This window comes from Fusarium keratoplasticum, chromosome 2 (assembly GCF_025433545.1).
Source record: "Fusarium keratoplasticum isolate Fu6.1 chromosome 2, whole genome shotgun sequence".
NCBI classification, from domain to species: domain Eukaryota; kingdom Fungi; phylum Ascomycota; class Sordariomycetes; order Hypocreales; family Nectriaceae; genus Fusarium; species Fusarium keratoplasticum.
In genome coordinates this window covers 202490-228220 of record NC_070530.1, presented here as the reverse complement: position 1 = coordinate 228220, position 25731 = coordinate 202490, and the positions used below count along the sequence as shown (strand labels likewise).

At 50.9% G+C, this 25731-nt stretch overlaps 5 protein-coding genes and 1 pseudogene across 6 annotated transcripts, besides 1 other annotated feature; 4 read left to right on the top strand and 2 right to left on the bottom strand.

The window, feature by feature from the left end:
* Positions 1-294: 294 nt before the first annotated feature.
* On the top strand, positions 295-2530 carry NCS57_00196200 (HET domain-containing protein; the record flags this gene model as incomplete). Its single annotated transcript, XM_053052006.1, has 4 exons — positions 295-472; positions 524-685; positions 763-2253; positions 2310-2530. The coding sequence occupies 4 exons, from the start codon at positions 295-297 to the stop codon at positions 2528-2530; spliced, it is 2052 nt and encodes a 683-aa protein (XP_052917252.1).
* Positions 2531-3118: 588 nt separating this feature from the next.
* NCS57_00196100 (uncharacterized protein) lies at positions 3119-4399 on the top strand (the record flags this gene model as incomplete). The annotated part of the gene is made up of 1 exon (XM_053052005.1): positions 3119-4399. The coding sequence occupies one exon, from the start codon at positions 3119-3121 to the stop codon at positions 4397-4399; it is 1281 nt and encodes a 426-aa protein (XP_052917251.1).
* Positions 4400-7603: 3204 nt separating this feature from the next.
* Positions 7604-9908, top strand: NCS57_00196000 (Fungal-trans domain-containing protein; the record flags this gene model as incomplete). The annotated part of the gene is made up of 4 exons (XM_053052004.1): positions 7604-7679; positions 7961-7996; positions 8046-8527; positions 8580-9908. The coding sequence occupies 4 exons, from the start codon at positions 7604-7606 to the stop codon at positions 9906-9908; spliced, it is 1923 nt and encodes a 640-aa protein (XP_052917250.1).
* A 246-nt stretch (positions 9909-10154) lies between these two features.
* Positions 10155-16156, bottom strand: NCS57_00195900 (annotated as a pseudogene). Its single transcript has 15 exons — positions 15581-16156; positions 14707-15529; positions 14406-14650; positions 13820-14352; positions 13545-13768; positions 13068-13484; positions 12539-13009; positions 12378-12486; positions 12270-12326; positions 11032-12126; positions 10834-10978; positions 10717-10778; positions 10624-10657; positions 10451-10556; positions 10155-10384 (listed from the first exon to the last, which is right to left on the bottom strand).
* Positions 10155-16156: a sequence feature.
* Positions 16157-20324: 4168 nt separating this feature from the next.
* NCS57_00195800 (F-box domain-containing protein) lies at positions 20325-21830 on the bottom strand (the record flags this gene model as incomplete). Its single annotated transcript, XM_053052003.1, has 2 exons — positions 20325-21046; positions 21206-21830. The coding sequence occupies 2 exons, from the start codon at positions 21828-21830 to the stop codon at positions 20325-20327; spliced, it is 1347 nt and encodes a 448-aa protein (XP_052917249.1).
* Positions 21831-23899: 2069 nt separating this feature from the next.
* Positions 23900-25099, top strand: NCS57_00195700 (PKS-ER domain-containing protein; the record flags this gene model as incomplete). The annotated part of the gene is made up of 3 exons (XM_053052002.1): positions 23900-24429; positions 24483-24939; positions 24992-25099. The coding sequence occupies 3 exons, from the start codon at positions 23900-23902 to the stop codon at positions 25097-25099; spliced, it is 1095 nt and encodes a 364-aa protein (XP_052917248.1).
* Between the last annotated feature and the right edge of the window lie 632 nt (positions 25100-25731).

Sequence of the window (25731 nt, the reverse complement as noted above, 5' to 3'; positions counted from 1 at the left end):
TGTAGATCACTTGGGACTCTCGGCTTCCGTCGCCTGTTGAATCGAGTCGTGGAGGGCACAGCCAAGCCATCGTATTCCCTTCTGGTTATTCTTTTTATTTTCTCATAACTTCATACCAGAAAGAATAAAACGTCGATAATGGATGAGCATGGAAGAGAAAAGTGGGCAGAGATGTGCCCTTCATTGGTCGATTACCCCTCATCAACCTGCGCGTTTCAGCTCTCTCTGCACGAGCGATCTGACGCGGCATCTTACGACCATCACACTTCAACACCAGCTAGTAAATAGCCCGTCATGCTGTGCGAGAGATGCGACCAGCTTAGACTGGACAACCTCGAAAAGACCCATGCGTCGTGCTCATCCGAGGGTGGCAAGAGAGTTGTGGATTATCGCGCATTTCAGGACTTTGCCTATTCCTTTGTGGACAGAGCTCCTGGCTTTCCATTCCTTGAGGCATCTGAGAAAGTAGGATGTGAGCTTTGTGCCTTGCTAAGATCAGAGCTTGCGACAAGCCGTCTGAAAGACTACGATGGGGAGGTCAAGGTCCGCTACAGATATCTGTTGCAGGATGCCTATATCCAGGGACCAAAATACCCTGGGGCGTTGGTAGTCAACGTTGAGCCTGATGACCCGTCTCAACAGGAACTTGGAAACGTATACGTGTTTTCAATTCATAGTAACCGAGGTTGGTACCTTCTCTAGATATATGACGTCTGGGTCGCAAACACTACTGGAAAGGTTGGCTGATTGTTGCTTGTGTAGAATGCGTCCAAGAATGGCTTCAAACCATTCCATGGCCCGAACGGGACGCGTTGTCGGAAAAGTCCCTCGAGTTCATCAATGAATGCCTGGAGACTCCACTTCGCTCTGAACCAGACATTGATAAGGACTTTAACCCTACGCGCCTTCTTGACCTTGGAGAAGGAGAGAATCCGACCATCCGTCTCATCATCACCAAGGATATTAAGAAGCAGTTAAAGTATGCGGCTTTGAGTTATTGCTGGGGCCCTCCGGAGATCGCGAAACATCAGTCCATAACAACGGCCGAGTCTCTGGATAGTAGGTTAAAGCACATTTCGCTAGAAGAGCTTTCGCCTGTGATCCAGGACACCATCAGATTCTGCAGAGGGATTCGAGATCCAATACGTTACCTCTGGGTTGATGCACTCTGCATCATCCAGCGCGACGGCCAAGATTGGCAGACTGAGAGTGGCCTCATGAGTCTCATCTACAAGAACGCTTTCGTTACGCCCTGTTCTCTCGGATCATCTTCATGCAACCAGAGCTTCCTCGCAAGGCGGCTGCCCACCGTAACTGTCGACTATCAATCTCTGTCCGCGCCTAATATCAAAGGCTCTTACAGCATGGTCCTAAGGGGCGAGGTCAAACTCCCAACAGCCATCGAGATGATCGACGATGGTATCCGATGCGCCAATCTTTTCCAGGATCTCGACATTTTCACAGCATCATGGCTCACAAGAGGCTGGACGTTTCAAGAGTTCCACCTGTCTAAAAGGAGACTCTTTGTCGGTCGAGCCGGCACGCACTTTTCGTGGAATGGCGATAGCAACACTTCGACACAGAGCGAAGACGGTATCTCAACCATTGGTCCAGGTCTTGTCTCGTTTGTGATAGACAAGGATGAGTGGAAAGCCACCCTGGAAAAACTTGGGGAATTCTGGCACAAGGTCCTTTATGAGTATCGCCAGCGCCAATTGACGAACGAAACAGATCATCTCCCTGCGCTCGCAGGCCTTGCGAGATGGGTAGCAGACTCGAGCGGTGCACGCTATCTTGCTGGTATCTGGGATACTCACTTGAGAACTGGTCTCATGTGGAGTTGCACGTTGGACAGCCCAGAAAAAGATGTCGATCAAGACCGACCGAGCTTATCCCATCTCCTCAACAATCTACGGACAAAGTCTTTGGCGCCATCTTGGAGTCCCCTTTCTTTGAGAGATGGTAGAACCGATTTCTTGCCTTGGTCCTTAGCCATACCGGTAGATGATGGGGATGCGCAATTCGAGCTGCTTGACGTTGGCATAGACATCGTCGATAAAGTCCGCAATCCATTCGGCGCTGTACGCTCTGGATTTCTCAGACTCGACGGTTTCTTCATGTCTCTAGATGGTACTGTCTTCTCACGTGGAGGTTCTAGCAATGATAATACTCGGAGATGGAACATCCGCACCGAACCGGATGGCGATTATGTGGCGCACGCTCTGCTGGACTTTACGCCGGCCAAGGAGAATGGTATGCAACACAGCTCTTGGATTTCTAGACATTATAATACTAACCTTGGTGAATAGTTGAGATGGAGAAACTCGGCTTGCTGCTGACTTCAAGTACCCGGCCCGAAACTGCATGGGTACAGAAAGAAGGCCTGGTCATATATCCTGTAGAAGGCACAGGAGATAGCGTGTACAGGCGAGTGGGTGTTTTCGTTATTAGCGGCTCGGACACAAAGGCGGAGAAGAAATGTGTTGATATTGTTGAGCGATCTGAGAGGAGGACTTTGACACTGATTTGAATTTCGAGCGGGAAAACCAGGTCATCGTTTTCGCTTTGGCTTGGACATGTCGCCGTTCTAGATCATACCAAGAACACGAGGTTTCTACTCTCATATTTCCTAGACTTCTTGTCGGTTGAATGAGAAGGACTGATCTCTCCATCTTATGAACCCTGCTCCTGGTCGAACCATATGTTGTGTCCCCTTTCCAGTGTTTGCACCACCTCGGGCCGTCCCGAAACAATGAGTTTCACACCCTTGACGTTTAGGATATTCTCTTCGGCAGTGACGCGTCCTTTTTGGTCGCTTTAAGTTGAGGTTAAGCATAGCTTACGCAAAAGCTACTGATTCGTCGGGATGTGGGTTGGCTCGACACAAGCCTAGTGGCACGATGCGGGTGGGGATATCGCCATTATATGCAAACCTACTATTGCAAGAACATGCCTAGCTATAGCTGCGAACGCGCGTGTCAATACGATGGAAAGGCTATAAAGAAGACGTTCCCCAGACTATCTTTGCTCTTCATCTCAAGCTCAGTTTACACAAGAACTCTTACAACTCTTCACATCTATCTCACATATAAATCTTCGCTCTCCCTGAAATAGCAACATGCGCGCCCTCGTCAAAGCAGGCCTTGGACTTATGGTTGGCGCTGTCACCGCCCAAACCTCCGCACCCTCATCACCTCCTGGAGGCAGCCCCCCTGGAGGCAATGGAGGATCCTCCACCGTCAACAGTGGCAAGGGTCTTTACGACTTGACTGATGGGCAAGTCGTTGAAGGAGGCACCTACTCCTGCAGCGATAACGACACCAGCGTCTTTGTCGCCAACAACACCATCAGCGCTTCCCTGGTTGATGTTACCATCATCAAGTCTGGCAACACCTCCAACGATGATGCCAGCAGCTTTTACGGTCTCAACGCCGCCGTTCTGGCAGTTGGAAACTCGGTTCTCAACATCACTGGCGGTTCTGTCGACGACGTTGGCCAGGGATCTGACGGCGTCTTTGCCTACGGCAACGCCACTATCTACATCAGCGGCACCAAGATCAATGTTGAGGGCGGAAACTCGGGTGGTATTGAAGTTGCTGGCGGTGGTACCATGTACGCCTCAGACTTGACCATCGACTCCAACAACAAGGCCGCTATTCGCAGCGACCGTGGAGGTGGCAAATTGGTTGTTGACGGGGGTGTTTATCGCACCTCGGGTCCCCAGGGTGCACCCGCTGTTTACTCGACGGCCAATCTGACTGTCAGCAATGCCATTCTGACGGCCTCCGGATCCGAGGCACTCGTCATCGAGGGTCTCAACGAGCTTACCATCAACAACTGCACTGTGTCTGGAAACATGGGCGTGTCGGGAACCCAGGAGCTACACAATGTGATGCTGTACCAGAGCATGTCGGGCGATGCTGAGGAGGGACTTGCCGAGTTTGTGATGAACGGTGGTTCTATGGAGGGTTTTAGCGGCTGCATGTTCTACGTCACCAACACAGCTGCCTCTGTTACCCTCATTGGCGCCGAGCTTACCTTGACCGGCGATAGCAATTACCTCTTCAACGTTTCTGGCAATGATGCCTCCAACGGCTGGGGAAGCGTTGGCTCAAACGGCGGCAATGCCACTTTGAACCTCTCTGAGCAGACTGTCACCGGCGACATCTATGCCGACTCCATTTCCACCCTTGTGGTTAACCTGGCTAAGAGCTCTCAACTCACTGGCACCATCAACCCGGACGGAACGACTGCTGCTGGTCTTGTTGTTGCTATCGACTCTTCCAGTACCTGGACCCTCAGTGGCGACAGCTATATCACCTCTTTCAGTGGTAGCTTGACCAACGTCGAGCAGGGGTCGTACACGCTCTATGTCAACGGAACTGCAGCTTCTGTTTAACCCCTACATGTCGAATCATAAGTGTTTGCGTTTTGAAAGGAGTATGGTTTCAGGAGACATACTGGTTCCTAGCTAAGACCGCAAAACTTAGTACACCGTGTTATATAGTCAAATCACTTTTATCATAGCATTTACTCGAGGACGAGAATACAATTATTAATTCTCTCACAAAGAGTTATTCCAACAGTCTGTAACATCTCGCAATCAATACAGCCTCCCTAAAATATGCGGATAATTTGTTTCTCTTTGTCAAGTATACCAAAGTCAGAAATTGCTGTCTTGACATCGACGGTAGCATTACCTAATCTTTCATACCCCACATTATCCGACACAGAGCCCAATAAGAGACACCAAGTTACAGTATGATTAAGGGCGACGCCTTCAGCAAACAATGGCATCAAATGAATAGGAGTGTCGATGAAGGCCTCCTCTCCGGGCTGATATCCACCCGGTGGTGTGGGAAACCGCCGAAGAGTAGAACTCAAGCCGTACTTTTGGGCGATGCGCTTGATAGGGCCGTCTACCTCTACCCTAGTATTGCGGACGTTTGGGATGCAGTCAATATGCAGCTCGAAGCCTTGGCCGCCCCTCACGCTAGAAAGGCGGGCTGGAAGCAGAACAGCTTTTAAATCAACGTAGGCCTCAGAGACACGACCGAAAGTGTCATCGGTTCGATGAACGATGTACTGTGATACCGGAAGAGCAAGCCAGCGCGGCTTTGGTCCGAGGCTGGATGTCTTGTATCTCACTGGGCCGACCACTGATACCCATGAGAAACTGGGCGCGATATAAGTTCTTGGAAAATAGGTGTCTCTGTGAGGCTTGCCGGTAAAGGGTTGCCGCATAGTCCAGCACATCCCCTTAACCAATGAATTACTCCAGAGGCCCGCGAAATACTCCGAATCAATTGACGTCGATATTAGCCTTGCGATTGCTGACAGTGCAGGAAGCCTATCTTTCACCATCGTAAGGCTACGCTTCGTGTACTCGGTCAAGAAGAACTCCCACGCCGCCACGGAGTTCCGACCTGGGTTCACCTTGGCGAGCAGCTCTCTGATGAGCTCGGAGACGGTCTCCTCTGTCGGAAGACCGCATTGGCATGTCTTGGAAGCTCGGCACTGCCACTATACCTCGGCCCCGGTGAAGACGACGGCCCGGTTCGAAAGGACGCGTTCTTGCAGCGTCCATGCGCGGCCGTCAATAGGATCAACTTCTTCGCCATAGGACTCGTCGATCCGAAGGTGATGGCCTCGTGGTACTGATCTGCGCGCTTTGATGCAAGCATCTCCAGGACCACTCCTTGCCAAGGCAACAGAGCCTTGTCGCATGTTGCTTAGGAAACTTTCGTGACAAGAATGCGTTGATGCCGAAATGATGGTAACAAAAGCATTCTGATATACGTTCCCCATTTTCTGAGATTCCTTGTCCCAGTCGTTCGCATCATCTTGTATGATGCACAGGGAATCAATCCATAGCATGTTTATTCCAAGGCGTGAGCAGACAGCAGCAGCATCCCTCAGAGTTGATGGTAATTGTGAGACATCGATTCCTCTCCGCATCTGGTCAAGGCTCTTCTTTGTAGTAGTCAACGGCGGGCGGGCTGGAGTATGGCCCCAGGAATAGCTAAGTGCTGCGTATTCCACGGGTGTTGGGGAGTTTAGATCGACGAGACGGACTATTGTCGCTTTTCCATCCGATGTGAGTTGTAGAACTCTAGAGGGCAATACGAGCGTGGCATCGGAGGGCTTTTGATTGCAACCAGGGTGATTTGAAACACAATCTACTATACAGCGAGATATAAAATGCCATGTTTCTGGGCATTCTCCTATCTGCGGTACTTCTGGGAGAGTCTTGATATCTCGAGGGAAGCTGTATACTTGCGGCAAAGACGCGAAGAGGCTCGGATCCGAGCCATTTTGTTCATCTGGATTCTCGTCTTGTCAGACAACTGTTGCGAGCAGAGAGGGCATGACACGAACTGCTTAGCAAGTAAAAGTCCAGCCCGTCACCCGGAGAAATGTTGAAAGTGAATAGAGTAACGTGAGGCCGATGGTTTTCCTTGGCGGGCGTGAGAAAATAATGTTCCGATTCTAGTTCGATCTTGTCGTGGATCTTGCGGTTTATGGATTCAAGCAAAATTCCACAAAAGCCGCACCCTCTCGCATGGGAATGTTTGAGTTCCGAGATGCTGAAAGTAAAAGGATCCCGTCTTGGTTGCGCCTGCGTTGGATCGGGCAGAGGACTGTGACATATCGGACAATCTGAAGATGCCTCGTCATCCATGTTGGAGTTTCGTCCGGATTGAATTGGGAATCTGTTGTGTTGCCAATCGATGCCCAACATAAAACCTCAGGCTGGTTGAAAGATACGGCCGCCGCTCGTCACGTGGAGCACATGCACGCGACCTGCAGGAGATACATCTAAGCATAGGTAAGAAAGTCGCACAACAGTTCGAGTTTTGTCGATTTACTTGTGGTAGGGGCTCCCTTTCACTACGAAATCCATCCGATGAGCCTGCAGACTGTAGGAAATTCAAGCCCTAGTCGCCCTCCTAGGACTACGTGTTCTACTTTCAGCAAGTTATTGAACTACCTTCGCACACATAGGACTTGTGACTCACTGGTGATGGGAGGTGATCCGCGAATGCTACGCGGATCCGACCTACTGTTTCTAGGCATTGGTGATAGACACGAGCGATTGATATGAGCAAGCAATACCCCTGAATTCGTCAACTTGCTGCTAACCCGAGTATAGATCTGATTTATCGATGGGCTGAGGCTGTTAGGCTTGTGGTTTCTCCTCTTTGTACGCGTTTCTCGGCCAGATTTCACTAACTCAAAGGAGAAGAAAAAGAGAGTCCATTTCTCAACTTGTGATGAATGCTGCAGTCCTTTTCTGCTTCTCTGTGGTGAACTTTACCTGAACCGGCCAATCAGCGCCCTCCATGGGTTTCGGCATTTGAATAGCCGGACTCGGTCCGAGTCAAGCCCGTTCGGTACCGAGTAACCGGCCCCACACCCGCCGGGAGCCGGTCCGCATTTAGCATCGGAGCCTTAAGAGTAGAGAGGAGAAGATGACCTTGTCGGCCGGATAACCCCAGGTTTTTTGGGCACACTGGTATTCATTACCCACACTCAAACATCTTGTCCCTTCGACTGACGCAATGGACGCTCCCAACGCAGAATCGAATCCCGAGTCTCCATCATGGCAGACAGAGCCACGACAAAGAAACAACAGGCGCCGAGCCCGTCGAGCTTGCCTTTCCTGTCGATCTCGCAAGGTTAGGTGTGACGTTGTTGAAAGGTTTCCATGTGGAAATTGCAGATGGGATAATAACGAATGCGTCGTTGTGAGCCGACGTGGTGGAAGGTAGATCAACAGAAGTTCTTCAAAGAACACCAGACTAACCTTATCTTGGCAGATGCATCCGAGTGCACCCTCCGGCAAGCGCAACTGAAGATTCAAGCGACCGAAGAAATACCATTCAAGAGGCGGACACAGATCCATCAGCAAACGATTCGAGACTGACCAATCCTGCGGCCCCATGTTCAACTCCAACAGACCACTACGGCGTCGGCGAAGACATTGAGTACACGAGTAAGCTTTTATGGTGATCGTTTATACAGTTGGCTGACTGGAAGAGCAGCTCAGATGCTACGTCTTGTGTCTGGCTACACTGGTGATCCTGGTATGAGCCTCGGAGCTGCCTGGCCAGAGCCCGACAAACTCGTACAAACGGCCAATTCTTACGCCTCGAGCAATGGTACCACAGATTCCGAACAATCTAATAGATTACCTGGTTTTATTAAATCACTATCATCGTGCATCGACACAGACGACATCGCCTACCTACGGTCTAAAGGAGCCCTGTCGGCGCCAAACGTGCACCTCCAAAACGCCCTTCTCTGGTCCTTCTTCGAATACGTATATCCTTTCATACCCGTGGTAGATGTCGAAGAATTCCTCGAGTCGGTGCACGACCGAGACGGTAACTCTGGTCAAGTCAGCCTCCTCCTGTACCAGGCCGTCTTGTTTGCAGGGACAGCACACGTCAGCATGGATCTTCTCAAGAAGTCTGGCTTCAACACCCGCAGAGAGGCGCGCAAGGCCTTCTTCCACAGAGTTAGAGTAAGTCTGTTCCTATAGTATCTTATGTAGCTGTTATTGACTTCAGACTTAGCTTCTCTACGACTTCAATGCCGAGTCAGATCGGGTCGTCATCATCCAAGCGCTTCTACTCATGACGCTCTGGTACGAGACCCCGAACGAACACCGAAACACATGGCACTGGATCGACGTCGCAATATCACAGGCATTTGCCGCTGGCCTACATCGAGACCCGCCGTTCCTCAGCTCCCCGCCTTTGATCCGCATTCAAAGACTCCGTCGGCGGATATGGTGGACTTGTCTAATGCGTGATCGTCTGGTGTCTTTAGGCATGAAGCGACCACCGCGGATTAACGATGAAGATTATTGCGTCACCATGCTCGAGGAGGCTGATTTTGGACCTGCCGACTTGCCAGAAACAGAGCGCGGCCAGCTACGAGACATGTGCTCCTACATTCAAGACAGCCACAAAAGAATGGCCCTGGCTCGGCTTTGTATCGCCAAGGCAAATCTCTGTCGTCGCTTGAGATACTATCTCAGATCACGATATTCTGTTTTCGCCGAAAATGCCGGCGACGAAGCAGCTGAAGCTTTCACCATTTCAAGACCGAACGACAAAGCTGCATATGTCTCGTGTAGCGAGGACCTAGTTGCCTGGCAAAAGGCATTATCGAATGACTGCAAGTATCGGACCCTTTCGAGTGATCTTGTGGCGCACGAGGATAGGACTGTTGCCCTTCACCGCACAATCCTCCACATGATCTACTACGCTTCAATATCTGGGATCCATCGGTCCAGGTTTACTCTACTCTTACACGACAAAGAGTCTTCACTATTCGATCAAGAAGTCTCAAAGATTTGGATGCAGCACGCAGCCATACGGGTTTCGGACATGGCTGGAGAGATTCATCAGCATGGTCTTGATGGACTTTTACCGACTTTGGCCTTGAGTGTTGTTGTTTCGGCTGCTTCGGTTCACCTACTCGAGATAAGAGGGGTCATTGATGCCGAGAGAAAGAGGGCTTACGAGGGATACCGCAGATGCATGGTGGTGCTCGACTCACTAGCGGACATGTATGTGGCTGCAGACCTGGCAAAGGATGCCATGGAATGGGCCTTTATCCAACCGTCTGCCAGAGCATCCGAGCCAAGTGACGAGGTCGAATCAATGGTGCAGTCCTCTCAAAGCCCCACGGCTGTAGATGCTCCTGTTGATATCGACAGCCTGATAAACGGCAACCGCGAGGGGTGCTCAGCGCCGAGAGAGAGTGTTGAGCCGGACCATGATGATGTGGGCCTAGGCGCCCCGGGAGCTGATTTTGAGGATGTGTGGATGGATTATCCAATGGGAGAGATGGACAAATTTGAAAATAGTGTCATGTTTAGTGACATTGACTTGTAAGGGTCTTGGTGGATTGAAGAGAGGCGCAGATGTATCGCAAGAAGGAAACTAATTGTAGCGTCGTTAGAAATATCACGGGTTGAATCCTAGGCACATGCTATACTAGTTTTGCTAACCCAAGCGATATTCAGCTCATCCGTGGCCTCTAAGTAGCTAGCCGTTAGACAACATACATCTACAGCATATGGTGTTGTCAGGTAATCAAGGGTAGCCAAGGTTGTCCGACTAGTCCATCTCGCCCGACCCCTAATCCCAGTCGAATGGGTTGGTCCATGGATTCTGCTTGAACTCTTCGTACGCATCAACCAGCTTTTGCACCCGCTTGATGATCTCCGGGTTGGTCTCGGTTCCGCCCTTGGATCCCGCGTCAGACCCTGCATTCTCACCGCCCGAACCCTCATCATCTCCATCGCTGCCCTCGGCTTCATCACCCAGGTAATCCGTCTTCAGTCTCGGGATCCATAGTTCGAAAAACTCTGTTGTGAGGTACCATCATCAGTCTTATCGTCCAAACCAACGAGAGGTCCGTGTTCGTGTCTTACCCTTTTGCTTCATGTTCGCCTTTGTGTACGAGTCCTTGCACCACTTCTGCCATTTCTCACCGAGATCAAGCTTCATGTAAACGTCTTCGTTAAATCCTTCAATTTTCTAGTAGAAAGGGACAGGCAATATTGTTAGAATGATCTTGCGGTTTTGGGGCCTGTGCTAGACTTACTCCATCTGCAACAAACATGTCTTCAAATTCGTTCCTGCAAAGTTGGTCGGTCAGTAAAGGTATTTTAATTGTGGCTCATGAAGAGTCTCTCACAATCGCTTGTAGATCCGGTCGGCCTGGTTGAACATGACCCTCTTCACATCTGGTTTCGCCATCTGTTGCAGGATATTAGCCTCGCCTGGACGGCATACACGCTAGGAGGCCACTTACGTATCGAACAGCAAACATGAGGTCACGAAGAACATTAATAGCGTCATTGACATCTCTCTGTTTGCCGTCCACCTTGCCACCTCTGAGGTAAGCCTCCATTTTTTCGGGTTTGCGAATTTTGTATTTCTCAGCAGGCTGCCACAAACTTGGATCACCCATGTTAGCTTTATTTCAAGACAACAAGCCCTGTCAACATACCTTTGCTTAATGCCATTGGATCCCTTCCATAACAGCTGCAACTCATCCGTGTAGAAGTCGTTGTTCGGAATCGCCAATCTGAGGTGATCGAGGGCGCTCATGGTGTAGTCCTTGTACTCGAACTGATGTTCCGACCACCAGAGCCACATGTAGTCGCAAAATTTGATCTGTTCGCCTTGTGGGTATCTTTTATTCTTCTCCAAGGCTTCTGAAGAGATCGGGTTCTTGATCCCCCAGCCCTTGAATGGGCTTTTACCCACGCGCGCCTCTTTGTCTGTGACATCTCCAATGTGCTCCAGAAAGCCCTTAAGCGTCTGCCATTCCAGCACATGCTCCGATTCGTAGTACTTGGACTCACTGGCAGGGGGTTTGTCCGATTTCTCGAAGGAGTAGTCGTCGCAGTCTGTCTTGTCCTCTGGTCCCCAGGTCTCAAATTCCGTGTCCTTGTATTTGCCGCTTGCCTTGGTCATCTCACCAGAAGATGGAAAACCCAGGCCCCTGATCTTAATTTTCCTGGCGCCGCTGCACATAAAGAACATAGTCTTGTCGCTTCCCCCAAGAGGGTTTCTTTTCACCAGAGACTCGCCCTCCTCATCATTATCGTCGTCGGCAGTGCGGTCTTGACAATCTCCAGTAGGTGTGTTGAAATCCTCGAGACACCTAAGTGATGCGCCTGCTGTGTCTGGAAAGAGTGCATCATCCTCAACACCATCAACGCGCGAGAAGAGATGTCTGGAATTGACTGCTCTTTTGCCATCGCCATCGGTTGGGTCGAGTTCAGGGGTCTCCCACTTCCTGCACTGAGTCTCGGCCAGCCGAATGGATTTCGGCGCGACAACCGTGTGATGGAGTCCTGTACCTCCCCAACCTGGGAGTGGCTTGGACATGTCGATGGTGAGTCCATATCGCAGGTCAACACCCATCAGCAGCCCATCACAGGTCGACTTTCCACCCTTCTCCGCAGTAACAGAGAAGGTGTAGTCAGTCTGGAAGTTGAGGCGGATGTCCTGATTGACAAGCTGCTTGCCGAGCCACGTGAGCTTGACCTGGAAGCCGAGAGCTGGATTGATAGCAACAGTGAGGTCGCCACTGGCCCTGACACTGATCTCTCTCTTGGGACGGAGTCCAATGTCTGTCTGGTTCGTGGGTGGTGAATGCGTTCGTGTCTGGCCATTCGTCCATGGTTCTTACGACACTCGTTAGTCAAGGCTTGAGCATTGTATATGGGAAGAACTTACTGCGGATACATCCAAGTGATAGACCTAGACTTGAATGTCAGGCCAGCACGGGCTTCGCTAGCATCTAGTCAGTCATCGAACCAAACCGTCGGCACAGGCAAAACCTACCCCGATAACTTGAGCGCAGCACGCAGCTGTGCCTGGATATCAAAGAATGGCCCAACTTCAACGAGACCCTTCACATTGAAGTTTGCACCGAAAAGGTCCAGCCAGCCCACTGTCGGTCCATTAGCCTTGGAACGATGTCGATATCCAGCAGAGGTACTTACTAATAGGCGACTTTCTGGTCTGCATCTGAATCCCGGCATATGCATCCACGACGCTCACGGCTTCCATGTCAAAGTTGCTTACATGGAAGTAGGCATAAGCTTGGTCGAAGTTGAACTGTTTCAAAGTGCCTATGAGAGAGATGCCGTAGTCGAAAGTCGTCTCGAGTGAGCCCTCTAGCCTGGCCTCGAGAGAAGCCTGGCCCAGTCCCCCTGTCCACCGACAAGTCTTGTTCGCGTTGTACAGGACCTGTTTGTAGTTAAACTTCTTGTGGACACCATAGTCGCTGTGTTCGTCTAGCAGAGTCTTGAACTGCTTCACCCACCACCCCGTTGATGGCGATTCACCACGTTTCGTCGTCTCTGTTTGGTTGTGGACAAATCCGCGTTCAGCAAACCACGCCATTTCGTCTTGTCGCCAGCTTTGTGGGTCCCGGCGAGTGATTCCCTGGCCTGTCTTAGAGGCTACGATCTCTGTGTTAATAGTCAGCATACTTGGTCTTCCTTCGGGTCTGTTGACTAGGCGGCTTACGATCCCAGTAGCCCGGATGAGTAGAGCCGTCAATGCGGACGAATACCTCTCCGCCGTCTTCCCGGCGTTCGTGAAAGTTGTAGTCATACTCCAACTGATAGATCCTGGCACCTCGGGGAGCACGCTTTTGTAGATGAGACGGCATCGGGTGATCCTCAACAGGCTCAAACGAGACGACGCGAACCCATTCATCAGGCCCACAGTCCTCTGGGAGACGCGCGATTGTCCCGTGAGCACCACCAAGCTTGAGATGTTCGCAGTTGCTTCCCTCTCCCTCCGACATACAGACTGCTTTGAGCTTCTGAACTTGATAGTCGTCTTGTGTTGGGTTGGGACAGTCGAAGAGCTCGAGATGGGACCCGTCGCGCTTGCGGAGGGACTGCACATCCTCTTCATCGCCAACCATAATAATCCATGCTTCCCATAATGTTAGCAAGTCCATACGTAGTGATAGGGGCTATGTCTGTTCAATCCTACCAAAGGGTTGTTCATTGGGGTCTTCTAGGTCGTCGTTGTTTGGAACGGAGTCAGAAGTGCCTAAAATCAAGATCAGCATGCCATCAAAACATCGTATGTCCCTGCTGCGATGGTAGTCGGTGGGGATCTCACTGTCGATGGTCTCATAATAGACTGGCTCGCTGTCCTCAGGAATGATGTAGGGAAAGAGATCTTCCAGAGCTACGGGAAGGATAGGATCGTCCCTGGGATTCCAGTTAGCCATCCACACCTAAACTCTACCGTACGTTGCTTACCCAATTGGAGGATCACAGCACATGACGGCTTTGCGGCCATAGCGACACCTTCCCCCGGGGCGAGTACTGCTGCCCGCAACCTGGATCTTATCCTTGGGGCAGAAGTTGTTGTTACACGAGCCCACATCGCCATACCACTTGCAGTTTTCGAACTTCGGTTTCTCGGGGCAGCAAAAAGTTCGCGAACTAAAGACAGTCTCGCTGTCAAGCTGCTGGCCTTCGGTATAGCTGTAGAGATTCTGGGGCCGCTCCTTGGGGCACGAGTCCTTGCTGAACCAGCTGCAGGATGCCACGGCTCTGTTGCCATTGTTTGCCGGACAGCAGAACTTCTTCGAGCCACCCCAGCATTGACGGCCTCCGTTTCCGTAATGGTCCGTGGCGAATAAAATGTCGCCTGCATCGCATGTCCCCCGACAGTCCTTCCACGAACATGTCGAAGGATCCGGAGCGCCCCAGGACGGACAGCACAGGGTTCGTCGCTTGTGGTTGCCTCCACATCCTTTCTTGGTCTTGGCGTCATCGTTCAAGTTTGTCTGGAGGCCAGCCATATTAGCAAACTTGCTTCCAGGCCCGGATTCCCTCTTACCATCTTGGTGAACCCATCCTGACAATCCACCTTGCATTCGGTCACGTAACACTTGTTGACGTCCCAATGCCCAATTGCCTCGCTCTCTTCCACTCTGGGGCTGATTTCATCTCCAGTTACAGCCTTGAGTGCCGTGTATCGATCATCGTCTTGATCAATGGCCCAGATCAAGAGACCGCGAAGACCAAGCTCGTTTGCGTAGTCAATCTTCTGCTCGAAAGTCTCCTTCGTATCAAAGGAGATCCCTAAATGAAGCTATTAGTCAGAAGTCGCATCCCAGTTGTGTTATCAGTAGACTCACAGTTCTCCAGGTTTTCGCCATACACCATGTAATTGACCCCAGCTTCCTTGTCATGAACAGTATATGAACCTTTGTATGTGCTTGCTGGCCCCCGAAGCTCGTTGATTTCCCGGTAGGATAGGATACCAGCGGTTTTAGTACATCGGCCTTCCTCACCTGGACCCTCAAAGCCGCAGCCAGGGTCAGAGCATGAAGAGTCCTTCAACTTGAAGGATCGTCCATAGAAAGCCAAACCCAAGTTGATAATGTCTGGGCTAATGTCCTCTCTCCAAAATAAGTCAAGGGCGAGCTTGATCTCGGTAAGATTGGTATGGGCATAGACATATGGACCAATCGGGTTGGAAGAATCCCAGGTGCCATGAAGATCGTAGCTCATGACATTGAAGAAGTCGAGGTGCTTGGCCAGCTCTGGGAGATCAAACCAACGAAGGTACCAGTAGGATGTTGGGACGGTGATAGAAATCTTGGGCCGCTGGAGTTGTTGGTCAAGTACTTCCCGGATATTCTTCAGAAGGATTGGGAAGTTCTTCAGCTCCGTCTCCTTCTTGCCGCCTCGGTCTGTGGCGCCAGGGTACTCCCAGTCGAGATCAACTCCGTCGAAGCCGTAGTGGTTCATCATGGCTACAAGTTTATGCGCAAAGCCCTTTGCTTTGGCACTATCAGCAGCAAGTTCGCCAAAGATGGGCTGGGTATCGGTGTCGTTGTCGTTGAACGTCCACCCACCCACCGAGAGCCAGATCTCAGTACTGGGGCTGCGCTTCTTGACGTCTGCCACCTGCTGGAAGATGGACTCGGACTGGTTCTCCATTGGAACGATGTCGTACTGAGGTCTGTTAGGTCATGTTTCCGACTAGCCATGGGAGCTTCAACTTACATCCTTGGGTGTAATGTATGCAAAGGCGAGGTTGACAGCATCAAGATGCTCGGCCGGGATCTGATACGGGGTCATCTCTCCGCAATTCTCACCAGAAGACTTCCAACTCTCATAATATCCGATGATATGCTTCCGGACGTCGCCACCTTTGCCCTTGGGTCGAGTTGGGGCACCGCAGTTGGACTGGCATTTGTTGCTGCAATAGTTGGTTTGCGTGCCGCAGTATCCAAACTCAGAACAGCACACATTGAGTGGACATGTCTGACCGGGCTTCTTGGCGTACTGGCCGCACTCGGCAAAAGCATCACAGTTGGACTGGCAGCCCTTGCCACAGTAGGTTGGTCCGTAGCCACACCAGTTATCCTTACCGCAACAAGCACCGTTGGAGCATTTCCTGTCCTTGGAGCAAGTAAAATCCGGTCCACTTTCCTGGACCGAGTTACCGTTGTCCGGCCCACTTTGGTCGATGGGGTTGTCGCTAGAAGGGGTCTCATTGTCGGCACGCCGAGACATGTCTGCCCACGGCCATGGTAGCTTCTCCTGGAGAGAAGTTGCAAATTGGACAACAGATGCATCCCTAGAGAGTCAGTCAATAGTGGCCGCGGAAAATGGACAATGAGGTCATACTGAGAGATGAAGAAGAGAGAGAGTGGAAGAACAATACATGATAAAAGAAAGGGATATCGGAGATATACTGGAGTCATGATGACCGCAGTACTGCGGTTCGTCAAGGACTCAGAAAGAGTTGAAACAAAAGAAGAACTGTTTAGTAGAAAAGAATGACAGTTGGTAGAGCAGAAGGATGGTTTGGTAGAAAAAGACAGTATGTTGAAAAGAGTGGTGGTTTTTGTACAGACGCTGATACAGAGAGTAAACCTCGCAGATATATCTTCGAACTCCAAGTCTGTACCGAAGTCATTTCGCTCCAATAAATTTCGGACTGGCCCTGAGTTCGACTGACCAACGACGTTTCGATCGAAGGCGACTGGGATCAGCGGGCCGCCTCACGGCATTCCTTCGTCGATCGCAACATGCCCCATATGATTTGCATAAAACTCTTGTGGCGGAGCACTTTGCAACGCAGAACACCTTAATTTGTATGTGTTTCAGTAACAACCAACAGGTTCTGAGGTGGTGTGTTCGGCTATCCATGGCGAGGGTCACCCCGGGTTGATAGCCAAGGTTGAGGACCCTGGCGAAACATGCAGATTTTATTTAGATACAAGGCAACATGCCAAGCCAACAGTCATAATCAGAAAGCATGTATACAGTCCGTGTAGGCAGCTTCGCTTGTGCGTATCTAGGCTAAGATTACCACCACTGAGGCCAAGGAGACTCTAAAGTAGTCTAAGCAACTACCATGTCTTAATATTTTCTTTTTCTTTTACCTCGTTACTATTCTTGTAGGAGAGATAGCCTGGTCACATCAGCCAAAAACACTTTTTTTACAACAAGAGCATATTTTCTTGTACATGACAAGGATCTCCCTGCTGTAGTGGTCGGGCGCAGCCGTTGACCATACATCCCAACCAACAACCTTTTCGCCTAAGGGGCCACGACCGCACAACCAACAACTACCCTTTTCCAGGGCCTATGACACACTGACATTTGCAGCTTGTTGGTTGTAAAATACCTCAAATTCGGTCCGGTGTAGTTGAAACGTCGCATAAATGCCCGTGGTTTGAGTTTATATTGATACGAGATCATTGACCATACCAACAAAATTGACTGTCCCTGCGGAGGACTGATATCCATCCACAGTAGCGTTTCATCATTCTCCGAATAATTGTCACAAGACTAGGCACAGGGCAATGTGCAACTAAAATCTACCGATTAATCTCGATGGACTTTGAGTCTTGAGCCAGCTACTCCTTAAGAGTTTGTTCAAGGCTGCGCTGTGCAAACCCGCTCCAGCTTTCTTCTCTTTTACTTTGTCGCTGAGCAAACCCAACCCTTTCAATCACTAAACATGGCGCCCATGCTTCATCGCCTGATGTCCCTTCTGCTTCTCACGCATTCCACTCTCACCCTGCTCGTGGCTGCGAGCCCTCATCCGCGGCACCATGTTCTCCACAATCACTCCCAGAAAAGGGCGGACTATGGCTCAATCGCCTTGTTCAATGCCACCACCTTGGCGGACACGTCCCTATCCAAAGCCTGCATCGCCGCTTTGGCAGCACCACTCGAGTGTTCTGGCTACATCTTGGACGACGACATGCTCGACACTTGGGACGGGTTATCGGACCAGACTCTTGTTCCTCTATGCACCTCCACATGCTCCAAGTCTATTGAGAGCTACCGCTCCAAGGTGATCAAGGTTTGTGCCAACGATGTTTACACAGACCCTGAAGTCAATGCTGAGGGATATGTGCCCGGCACAAATACCCCAAATGACATCTACAACGCCGGGGGCGCCTCAGTTAGGCCCATCGCCCTAGCAGACTATTATTTTGTCAACTACAAGCTCATTTGCCTCAAAGATGAGTATGTCTTGCTGCCTAGGTTGGCATTGAGGTAGATAAACCTATACTAACCAGATCGGTGCTCCTTCAGTGAATCCAAGACCTTTTGCTTTTCTGAAACCGGAAACGGGTCCAATTCGACGCTCGACGACTGCAGTTCGTGCAATCTTGGAGCTATGCGCATACAGCTCGAAGATGCGGCAACCTTTGACGAAGAGCTTCTCAGCGAGTACTCTTCCTTGATTACGTCTTGCAAGACAGCAGCCGCCCCTGTGACGACACCATCTCCGGTCTTTATCGATGACATGAGGCAAGCATTTGGTTTCATAGTCATGTCCCTCTTTGTCTAGTTTCTGACTTGCTCTTAGTACTACAAAGGACCAGCCAACCACCACCTGCTCAGGCTCATCCGTGGCTGTTCCGGATAAACAGTCCTGCGATGACTTTGCTTTTGCGCACAACATTAGCACAAGTCGGCTGCTCTCAATCAATCACCTGATCGGCGGCTGTGTCGACTGGCCTGGAGAGTCTCCTGAGCTTTGCATCGAGGGGAACTGCGAGCCCTACAGGGTTAAGAAGGGAGATACCTGCGCCAAGGTAGCAAGAGCACACGGCATCACCCAAACTCAGATGCTGCGATGGAACTACTTCATTGATCCATACTGCAAGAACTGGGAACAGCAGATTGGTCACGTCATCTGTGTTAGCGATCCCTCTGGCTACAAGCCTCCCAAGGTGAAGATTCCAGGAGCCGGAGCCGGTATAGTCACCACGGCAGCTCCATTACCCACCAATGCCCAACCCGAGTCGAACAAGAACTGCGGAAAGTGGTATATGCCCCAGAAAGGCCAAGGTACGTCGAATTACCTCAAAGTAGCGAACAAGGTGCTAATGTTTCCAGGATGTGCCGAGCTGGCCAACGGCAATGGCATCACCCTTAGTGACTTTCACTTCCTCAACCCTCAGATCAATGCAAATTGTTCTAACATGTGGGCCGGTAAGTTTATACTATATTCCAAAAGATTCTGAAACCCCACTGATGAGTTTGCCAGACACCATGTACTGCGTCAAGGCGGTTGGGTATATCAGCACGTATGTCAGTTACGGTGGAAACACTGCTACTGTAACCACCACCAAGAAGGCCAAGACCAAGACCATCAACCTGAATGATCTGCCGGAAGCTACTCACATCCCATGGTCAGCTACCACGACATCGACGGGGTTTCCACTGGCCAGTGGATCAGTCCAGGGCTGCAAGGTCAAGTTCAACAACGACTATGGCAATATTCCCTGTGAGGTCGCGGCCAGCGCCTACGGCATTGAGCTCTACTACTGGCTGAGGTGGAATCCCAGCGTCTTGGGTGGATCAGACCATTATGTCCCTGGCAACTGCACCCTGGAGAACAATACCCAATACTGCGCTATCGCTTGGGATCCCCTCAAGGTGCAGCCTGCAAAGCCGGACAAGTACGAGCCTGTACCAACTGGTGCCACCGCAAACGCCACCAAGTTATGTGAGTACTGGTACGTGGTTAGCAAGGGTGAGACGTGCGAGGAGGTTCTTCAGGACAACAAGATACCGCTGTGGGCGCTTCATGAATGGAATCCGAGCATCGGCCCCAATTGTGAGAAGATGCAGGTCAATGCTGCGTACTGTGTTGCGGGCCCAGGATGGCAGACTATAGACATAGATGCTACTCAGGCCCCAAAGACCACCCCCACAAGCACAGCTACCAAGGAGGTTTCCGCAACAACACCAACCACCAAGGAGTCTACAGTCTCCACCGCGAAGAACACGGCCGAGACTACAGTCAAGAACACGGTGACCAAGACCGCCCCAGGACCCCCCGCTCCCACTAAGTCCGGAATCGTCGAGAACTGTCAAGAGTGGTATGTTACCAAGAAAGGTGATGGGTGCCAGGCAATTGCGGATCAGTTCAAGATCACTCTGAAGCAATTCTACGAGTGGAACCCAGCAGTTGGAAGTAAGTTCTCTATTCTCTGCCTCGGTACTATGGCGGAAGCATCTTTCCTAGCCTACTGGGCCCCCTCACGCTCGTAGCTGGCTAACCCGTTCTTCTAGCCGACTGTAAGAACCTTTGGGTCGAGGAAGCGTATTGCGTCTCTGTTGGGAAGAAATGAAGACATGGGTTCAACAAGTCACTTGGAGCATATCATTATTGTCTGTCAAGCCCAGTGCACACAATGGAGGAACATGATTCTCAATTTCGGTCAACTATACAATCCCTAACCACACTTTGTCCAACTTTACGTTCCTATGGCTAGAGGGTATAGAAATAGTATGCATTCGCACCATATGCAAAATGCACATTCCATTCCAAGCCATGAAGTTTTACCACGTTACGCCAAGCATCCATCGTCTCCTCGCTGGGCTCTGGGGGTGGATCTCCCGTAAACTCCAGACAACAAGACTTCTTGAGACCTCTAGTGACGAACCCGACGCCCATCGAAGCTAGGCTGTTATTAGTGATATAGAGCTCCCTTATCTTTGGCATCTGGCTCGCGGCTCGTGCCGTGGCTAGGGCGAACCGCTCAAAGTGTATCGGGTTGTATGTACATGGGAACCACTTCTCGTACTCCTCGCCGGGGATTTCGCTCTCTGGGCCATCATCCCAATCAAAATTGCCGTGAAATCGGTCTTCTTCAGCCTCAGGGTCTCGCATCTCGATCCACTGGCCTGACGGTAATACATCGTTCAATTCAATGTGAAACATGGTCATGTTGGGCCAGGTCGGTGGCTTGCTCTCGGGATCCTGAGACTCAGGCCATAGGATGGCACTATCGACGCTGGCATCGACCAAGAATTCTTGCAGGCGATCCCTTTGAGAGAAGGTGTGGAGTTGCCGGCTTAGAATGTCGCTCGTCGCATCGGGCGGCACAATTCCTGGAGGCAGGAACGTCCTGTCTTTGGGAGGCTCCCGGATATATTCGAGTCTGAAATGCTCTATGGACCTTGGTAGAAGCTCCAGAGTATTCGCAAACTCTACCAAAACATGTTATTAATATGCAGAAACGAGAGAAAGCCAAGGGGTCCGCCCAAATCCGCTATACTTACCGGTTCTCTGACGGATTCGGAGTTCGGTATTTATCTTCTCCCCATCACATAACCACCACTCAACTTTTTTCAAGCGCGTCATCTTACTCGCCATCATATTGATCGATGCTGGAGCGAAAACCAGCGCTCGCGATTCTAACTCTACCCGGAAAAGGGATATCTCAGACAGGTCTTCTATGTTTCTATCCCAATCCGCGGGAAGCTCCAGATACGTTTTCCGGAGTTCGCCTGAGAAAACCTTGTCTTTTTCTGTTGGTCTATCGCCAACCCAAGGAATACAGTGCTCCCTTGAGGGCGATGTCAAGAGTATCAGGCTGACGAGGGATGTCTGGCGACGTGGAACTCGCGCAAGAAGGCCCAGAACCCGCCTTATGGTTTTGGTGAATATGATCTGGTCGTCATAGTCTTCAGGGTCGGTGGATACATGAAGGTCGTGGGCGGGGAACTCGATTTCGAAGCGGACGTGGCGGAGATGGGCAAGGCGGGGTGGCGTGAGATAGTTGTAGGCTTCAGCTACATCAAGTCTCATAGGGTTCAGGGCCAAGTATCGGAACGTGAAGGGCTCCACGGTACTCTGCCATTTGCGAGAAATTGTTGCGTACACAGCCAGTGAAGTCTTGGGGACGGACTCATGGATTTCATCGACCAAGCTCCATTCCGCGATCAGGTATAAAAGAATCCTGCGCAAGAGCTCCGGGGGGAGGTTTTCCATGGCCGTGACTTCGATCGTATCAGAATAAACAACCAAGAGATTTGCATCAGCGCAGGAAAAAGATGTTGGCTGGAAGCGTGGACCAACAGTTGTTTGATATATACAGCAGTCACGTGAGAATCCTTCACACAGCGCGAACCCAAGACCTCTACCTACCCTAAATAAACACGACGACAGGTCACGTGTGATTGACGATGGCTTGGTACCTGCCAATTGCGGGCGTCCTTGAAAGTAGCCAGGTAGTTATTATCAGCTACTATTAAAGGCGGTTATTACAAGCTGCTATCATAGGTCTTTTTCTCTACTGCTATATAATTTCTTGTGCACTTTCTAGCTATTCATCTGGATTAATATGGTAGGTTATTGGCTCATTGAATTGGCATGGGAAATGCTTAGGCCATTTACACTTTTTGCCAGAGTGTTAATTACATGTGACTGGAATTCAGCAGTGAGATACACCTTCGAGGGAGGAAGACACAGAAAGGCCAGCGTGTCCCCAGCGCACATTCGTATCATTGCTACACATGATTTTCAGGTTCATCGTCACAGTTTGCACCCAACCAACAACATTTTTTGTAAACCCCTCGTAATGACCGGGTTTCAGAGTCCCATCAACTCCACCGATAAGCCAAATGATCCCTCCAGCGCGGTGGATATCGCGAGTTGCCCATTGAGAAGGTCTTATGTTTATATCAGGTCATGTTTTATCCCACGGCCCATAAAAACAACGATTTGTGCGGCTGCTGCAACGTTGACTCCAGGCACAAGGATGTCAATTGCCTCACTGAATCTCAAGTGCGGGCCACGACATGCTGTGCATTGACTGATGCCAGCGCTGCTGCCCTTATGCGAACAGCCTCCCTGAGTAGATCACCCGGTCAAATACCTAGGTAAATCGGCTCCGGAGATAAGTGGGGGCTCTGGCTCGGACCTCTTCGCCGAGGGGCCATCCTGAGCGCGTGTCGACCACGTGGACGAGCTGTCAAGAGTCCTACCCGACAAGCCCCCTTTCTTCAATGAAACACCCGTACACGTGGCTAACCAAAAACAAGTCGCGGAGAAGTGAGTCCGAGTCGTGTGAAGCTAAACCCCAGTCCCCAGCTTTCTCCGCACCAAAAAGATCCACCAAAATCCCTGTCTCATTGCAAAGTGAGATCATCTGCCTTTTGCCCGAAACAAGCGCCCGCTGTGGACACACGTCGTGCCATGAACATCCACCGACAGCTGGGGGATCCTGGGGGTTAACCTTAGAAACTGGCATGATCGGATGCTGCGGACCGGGTCCGTTGCGGGCCGTGACGGGGGGTTTCATGAGTCGTGCTCTCTCTTTTGTAGGCAGTCTCCCTCTTGAGCCTGCTTGATCCTTGGCTGCGTTGGCGATTGTGTAGGTTCCCTGCAGTGTAGCATCTTGCATCCCTCGTCGTAAACACCTGAATCAGTAGGCTTGAATCCTTTCGACAATGACTCGAGATGTGCTGATGCCTAGAGTCTAGAAACACTGTGAATGTCGTGATACCCTCGTTTATCAATGCCTCTGATCAAGGACCTCCCCAGTAAACCCACAAATTCAAAAGTGCCCCCCCTCCTTGAGGCTCTGACAGATCACGTTTCCCTTCCCTCTTCCCCGCGTTTTGCAGCCGTGCGTTCCTCGGACGTGCGTTCCTCGGCCCACTAACGTTAGAACATGTAGATCAAGGGGGAGGGGTATTTGGCGGCTGCGCCTTCGGTTCAAGGAGGGGGTTGCCAGCTTCTACCAACGATATTCAAGCATGAAGTGAGTTGTTGCAAGTTGACCCACCGCGTGCTTCCATCGCTGCCGCTAGCTTCGTCGAGGTTCAGGCGGCATGGTTGTTTTGTTCCCTGTTCGCATACAGCTGGAATGCCAAGGAAACCCGCGGACCGAAGATGAAGCTGAATATCGGCAGGGCCACCGGTAGTGGTCTGATTGTAGAAGCTGGAGTTGGAGGTATAAATCTGGGCTTTGTCCTGACAATATACCTCTTCTTCTACTCATACAATTCATATCACTCTTATACATCTTCCTCCTCCCACACTTGACTGCACACACAATGGCTTCCCTCGAGGTTCCCGCTCAGCAGCGTGCTGCCATCCGCCAAGGCGTCGGCCCCGAGTCAACCACCTCCATTGAGACAATTGAAGTCCCCAAGCCTGGCCCCGGCCAGATTTTGGTCAAGGTCAACTGGTCTGGTCTCTGTGGCTCAGACAAGTCTCTCCTGCACAACGAGTGGAAGGACTTTGGCCTCAGCATGATGGACGTTACCAAGGGCATTGCCGGCCACGAGGGTGCTGGTCCCGTCGTTGCTGTCGGTGAGGGTATGGAGACGCGGTGGAATGTTGGTGACCGCGCTGGTGTCAAGTGGATTGCCAGCACCTGCGGCGAGTGCGAGTTCTGCCTCAACGGTGTCGATGAGGTGCACTGCCCCAATCAGACAAACAGTGGTTTCTCTGTTCCTGGAACATTCCAGGAGTACGTCATCGCAGATGGCCGATACACTACCAAGCTCCCTGATGGTGTCCTCGATGAGGAGGCTGGTCCCATCATGTGTGGAGGTGTCACAGCTTACAGCGCCTGCAAGCGGTTAGTACTCGTGAATTTCAAAGAATACCCTGGATTGTGCTAATTACAATTAGCTCTAATGTCAAGCCTGGCCAGTGGATTGTGCTTCCCGGCGCTGGCGGTGGTCTCGGCCACTTTGCCGTCCAATATGCCAAGGCCATGGGCATGCGAGTCATCGCCATCGACGGCGGAGATCACAAGCGCGAGCTGTGCATGAAGCTCGGTGCTGAGGTCTTTATTGACTTCAAGGAGACCAAGGACATCACAGCCGAGATCATGAAGATCACAAAGTATGGAGCCCACGGCGTCATCGTCACAGCCGCCACTCGGGCAGCCTATGAGTCTGCTCCTGGATTCCTCCGCCCTAACGGTACCGTCGTGGCTGTCGGTCTTCCTCAGGACAGCACCATCATTGCTGGCTGTGCCCCCATGACTATGGTTCTTCGACGGTTGAACGTTGTCGGAAGTGTCGTTGGCAACCTAAAGGACGTTGAAGAGGCTCTCGACTTTACCGCCCGAGGCCTCGTCCGCGTGAGTTTAACCCCACAGCATCCCAGAATTTCGATTACTAACTCATCAATAGCCTATTCTATCAAAGGGCAAGCTTGAGGACCTCGATGAATGGGTCCACAAGCTGGCCACTGGTCAAGTTGCCGGACGCTGTGTACTTGAAGTCACCGCCCAGGCTTAAGAGACGTGTTAAATGTATAAGTAGAAAGTGATTTGGCGTAGCGAGTGGAATTAAGGATATGAGAAAGCGAGCGTTGTGGTGTAAAAAAGCAGCCTTTGGGATTTGGCATGCTAAAGCGAAATACGTGAAAGATATAGTCAGAAGACTAGATGAATTAAGAACTCACCATTATTAAGATCAAATCAAACATTGATTCAATTTTATTGAAAGCGCATAAGTACCGATCTACTTGTTTACTGAAGCTTGGTGTTTATCTCGTTATGCTGATATCATGCAACAACCTATGGTGCAACCACTACAAGATTTAGCAGTTCCCAAAGGTAGCGCCATAATTCTGTTTCTCTTTGTGTAGAAAACATTCGAGATACTCACTAGAGCCCTGAACTAATTTTAGTGAAGTACACGCCAGGGAAGGAGCGTCAGAAGAGCAAATCAGTGCCCGACTCTAGAAGAGCGAATGATTCTCCCGTGAAGGGATGCCTCACAACCGCCGAGGAGAATATGTTGCATCTTATGCACACCCTACCTCCCTCCTCTTGCTTTAAACAACAAGGTGGAGTTCTCCTGCCAAGAAGTGACGTGAGATTTAGGCTTCGATCGATCGGCCAAGCCCTGTCTGAGGTACCATCCTT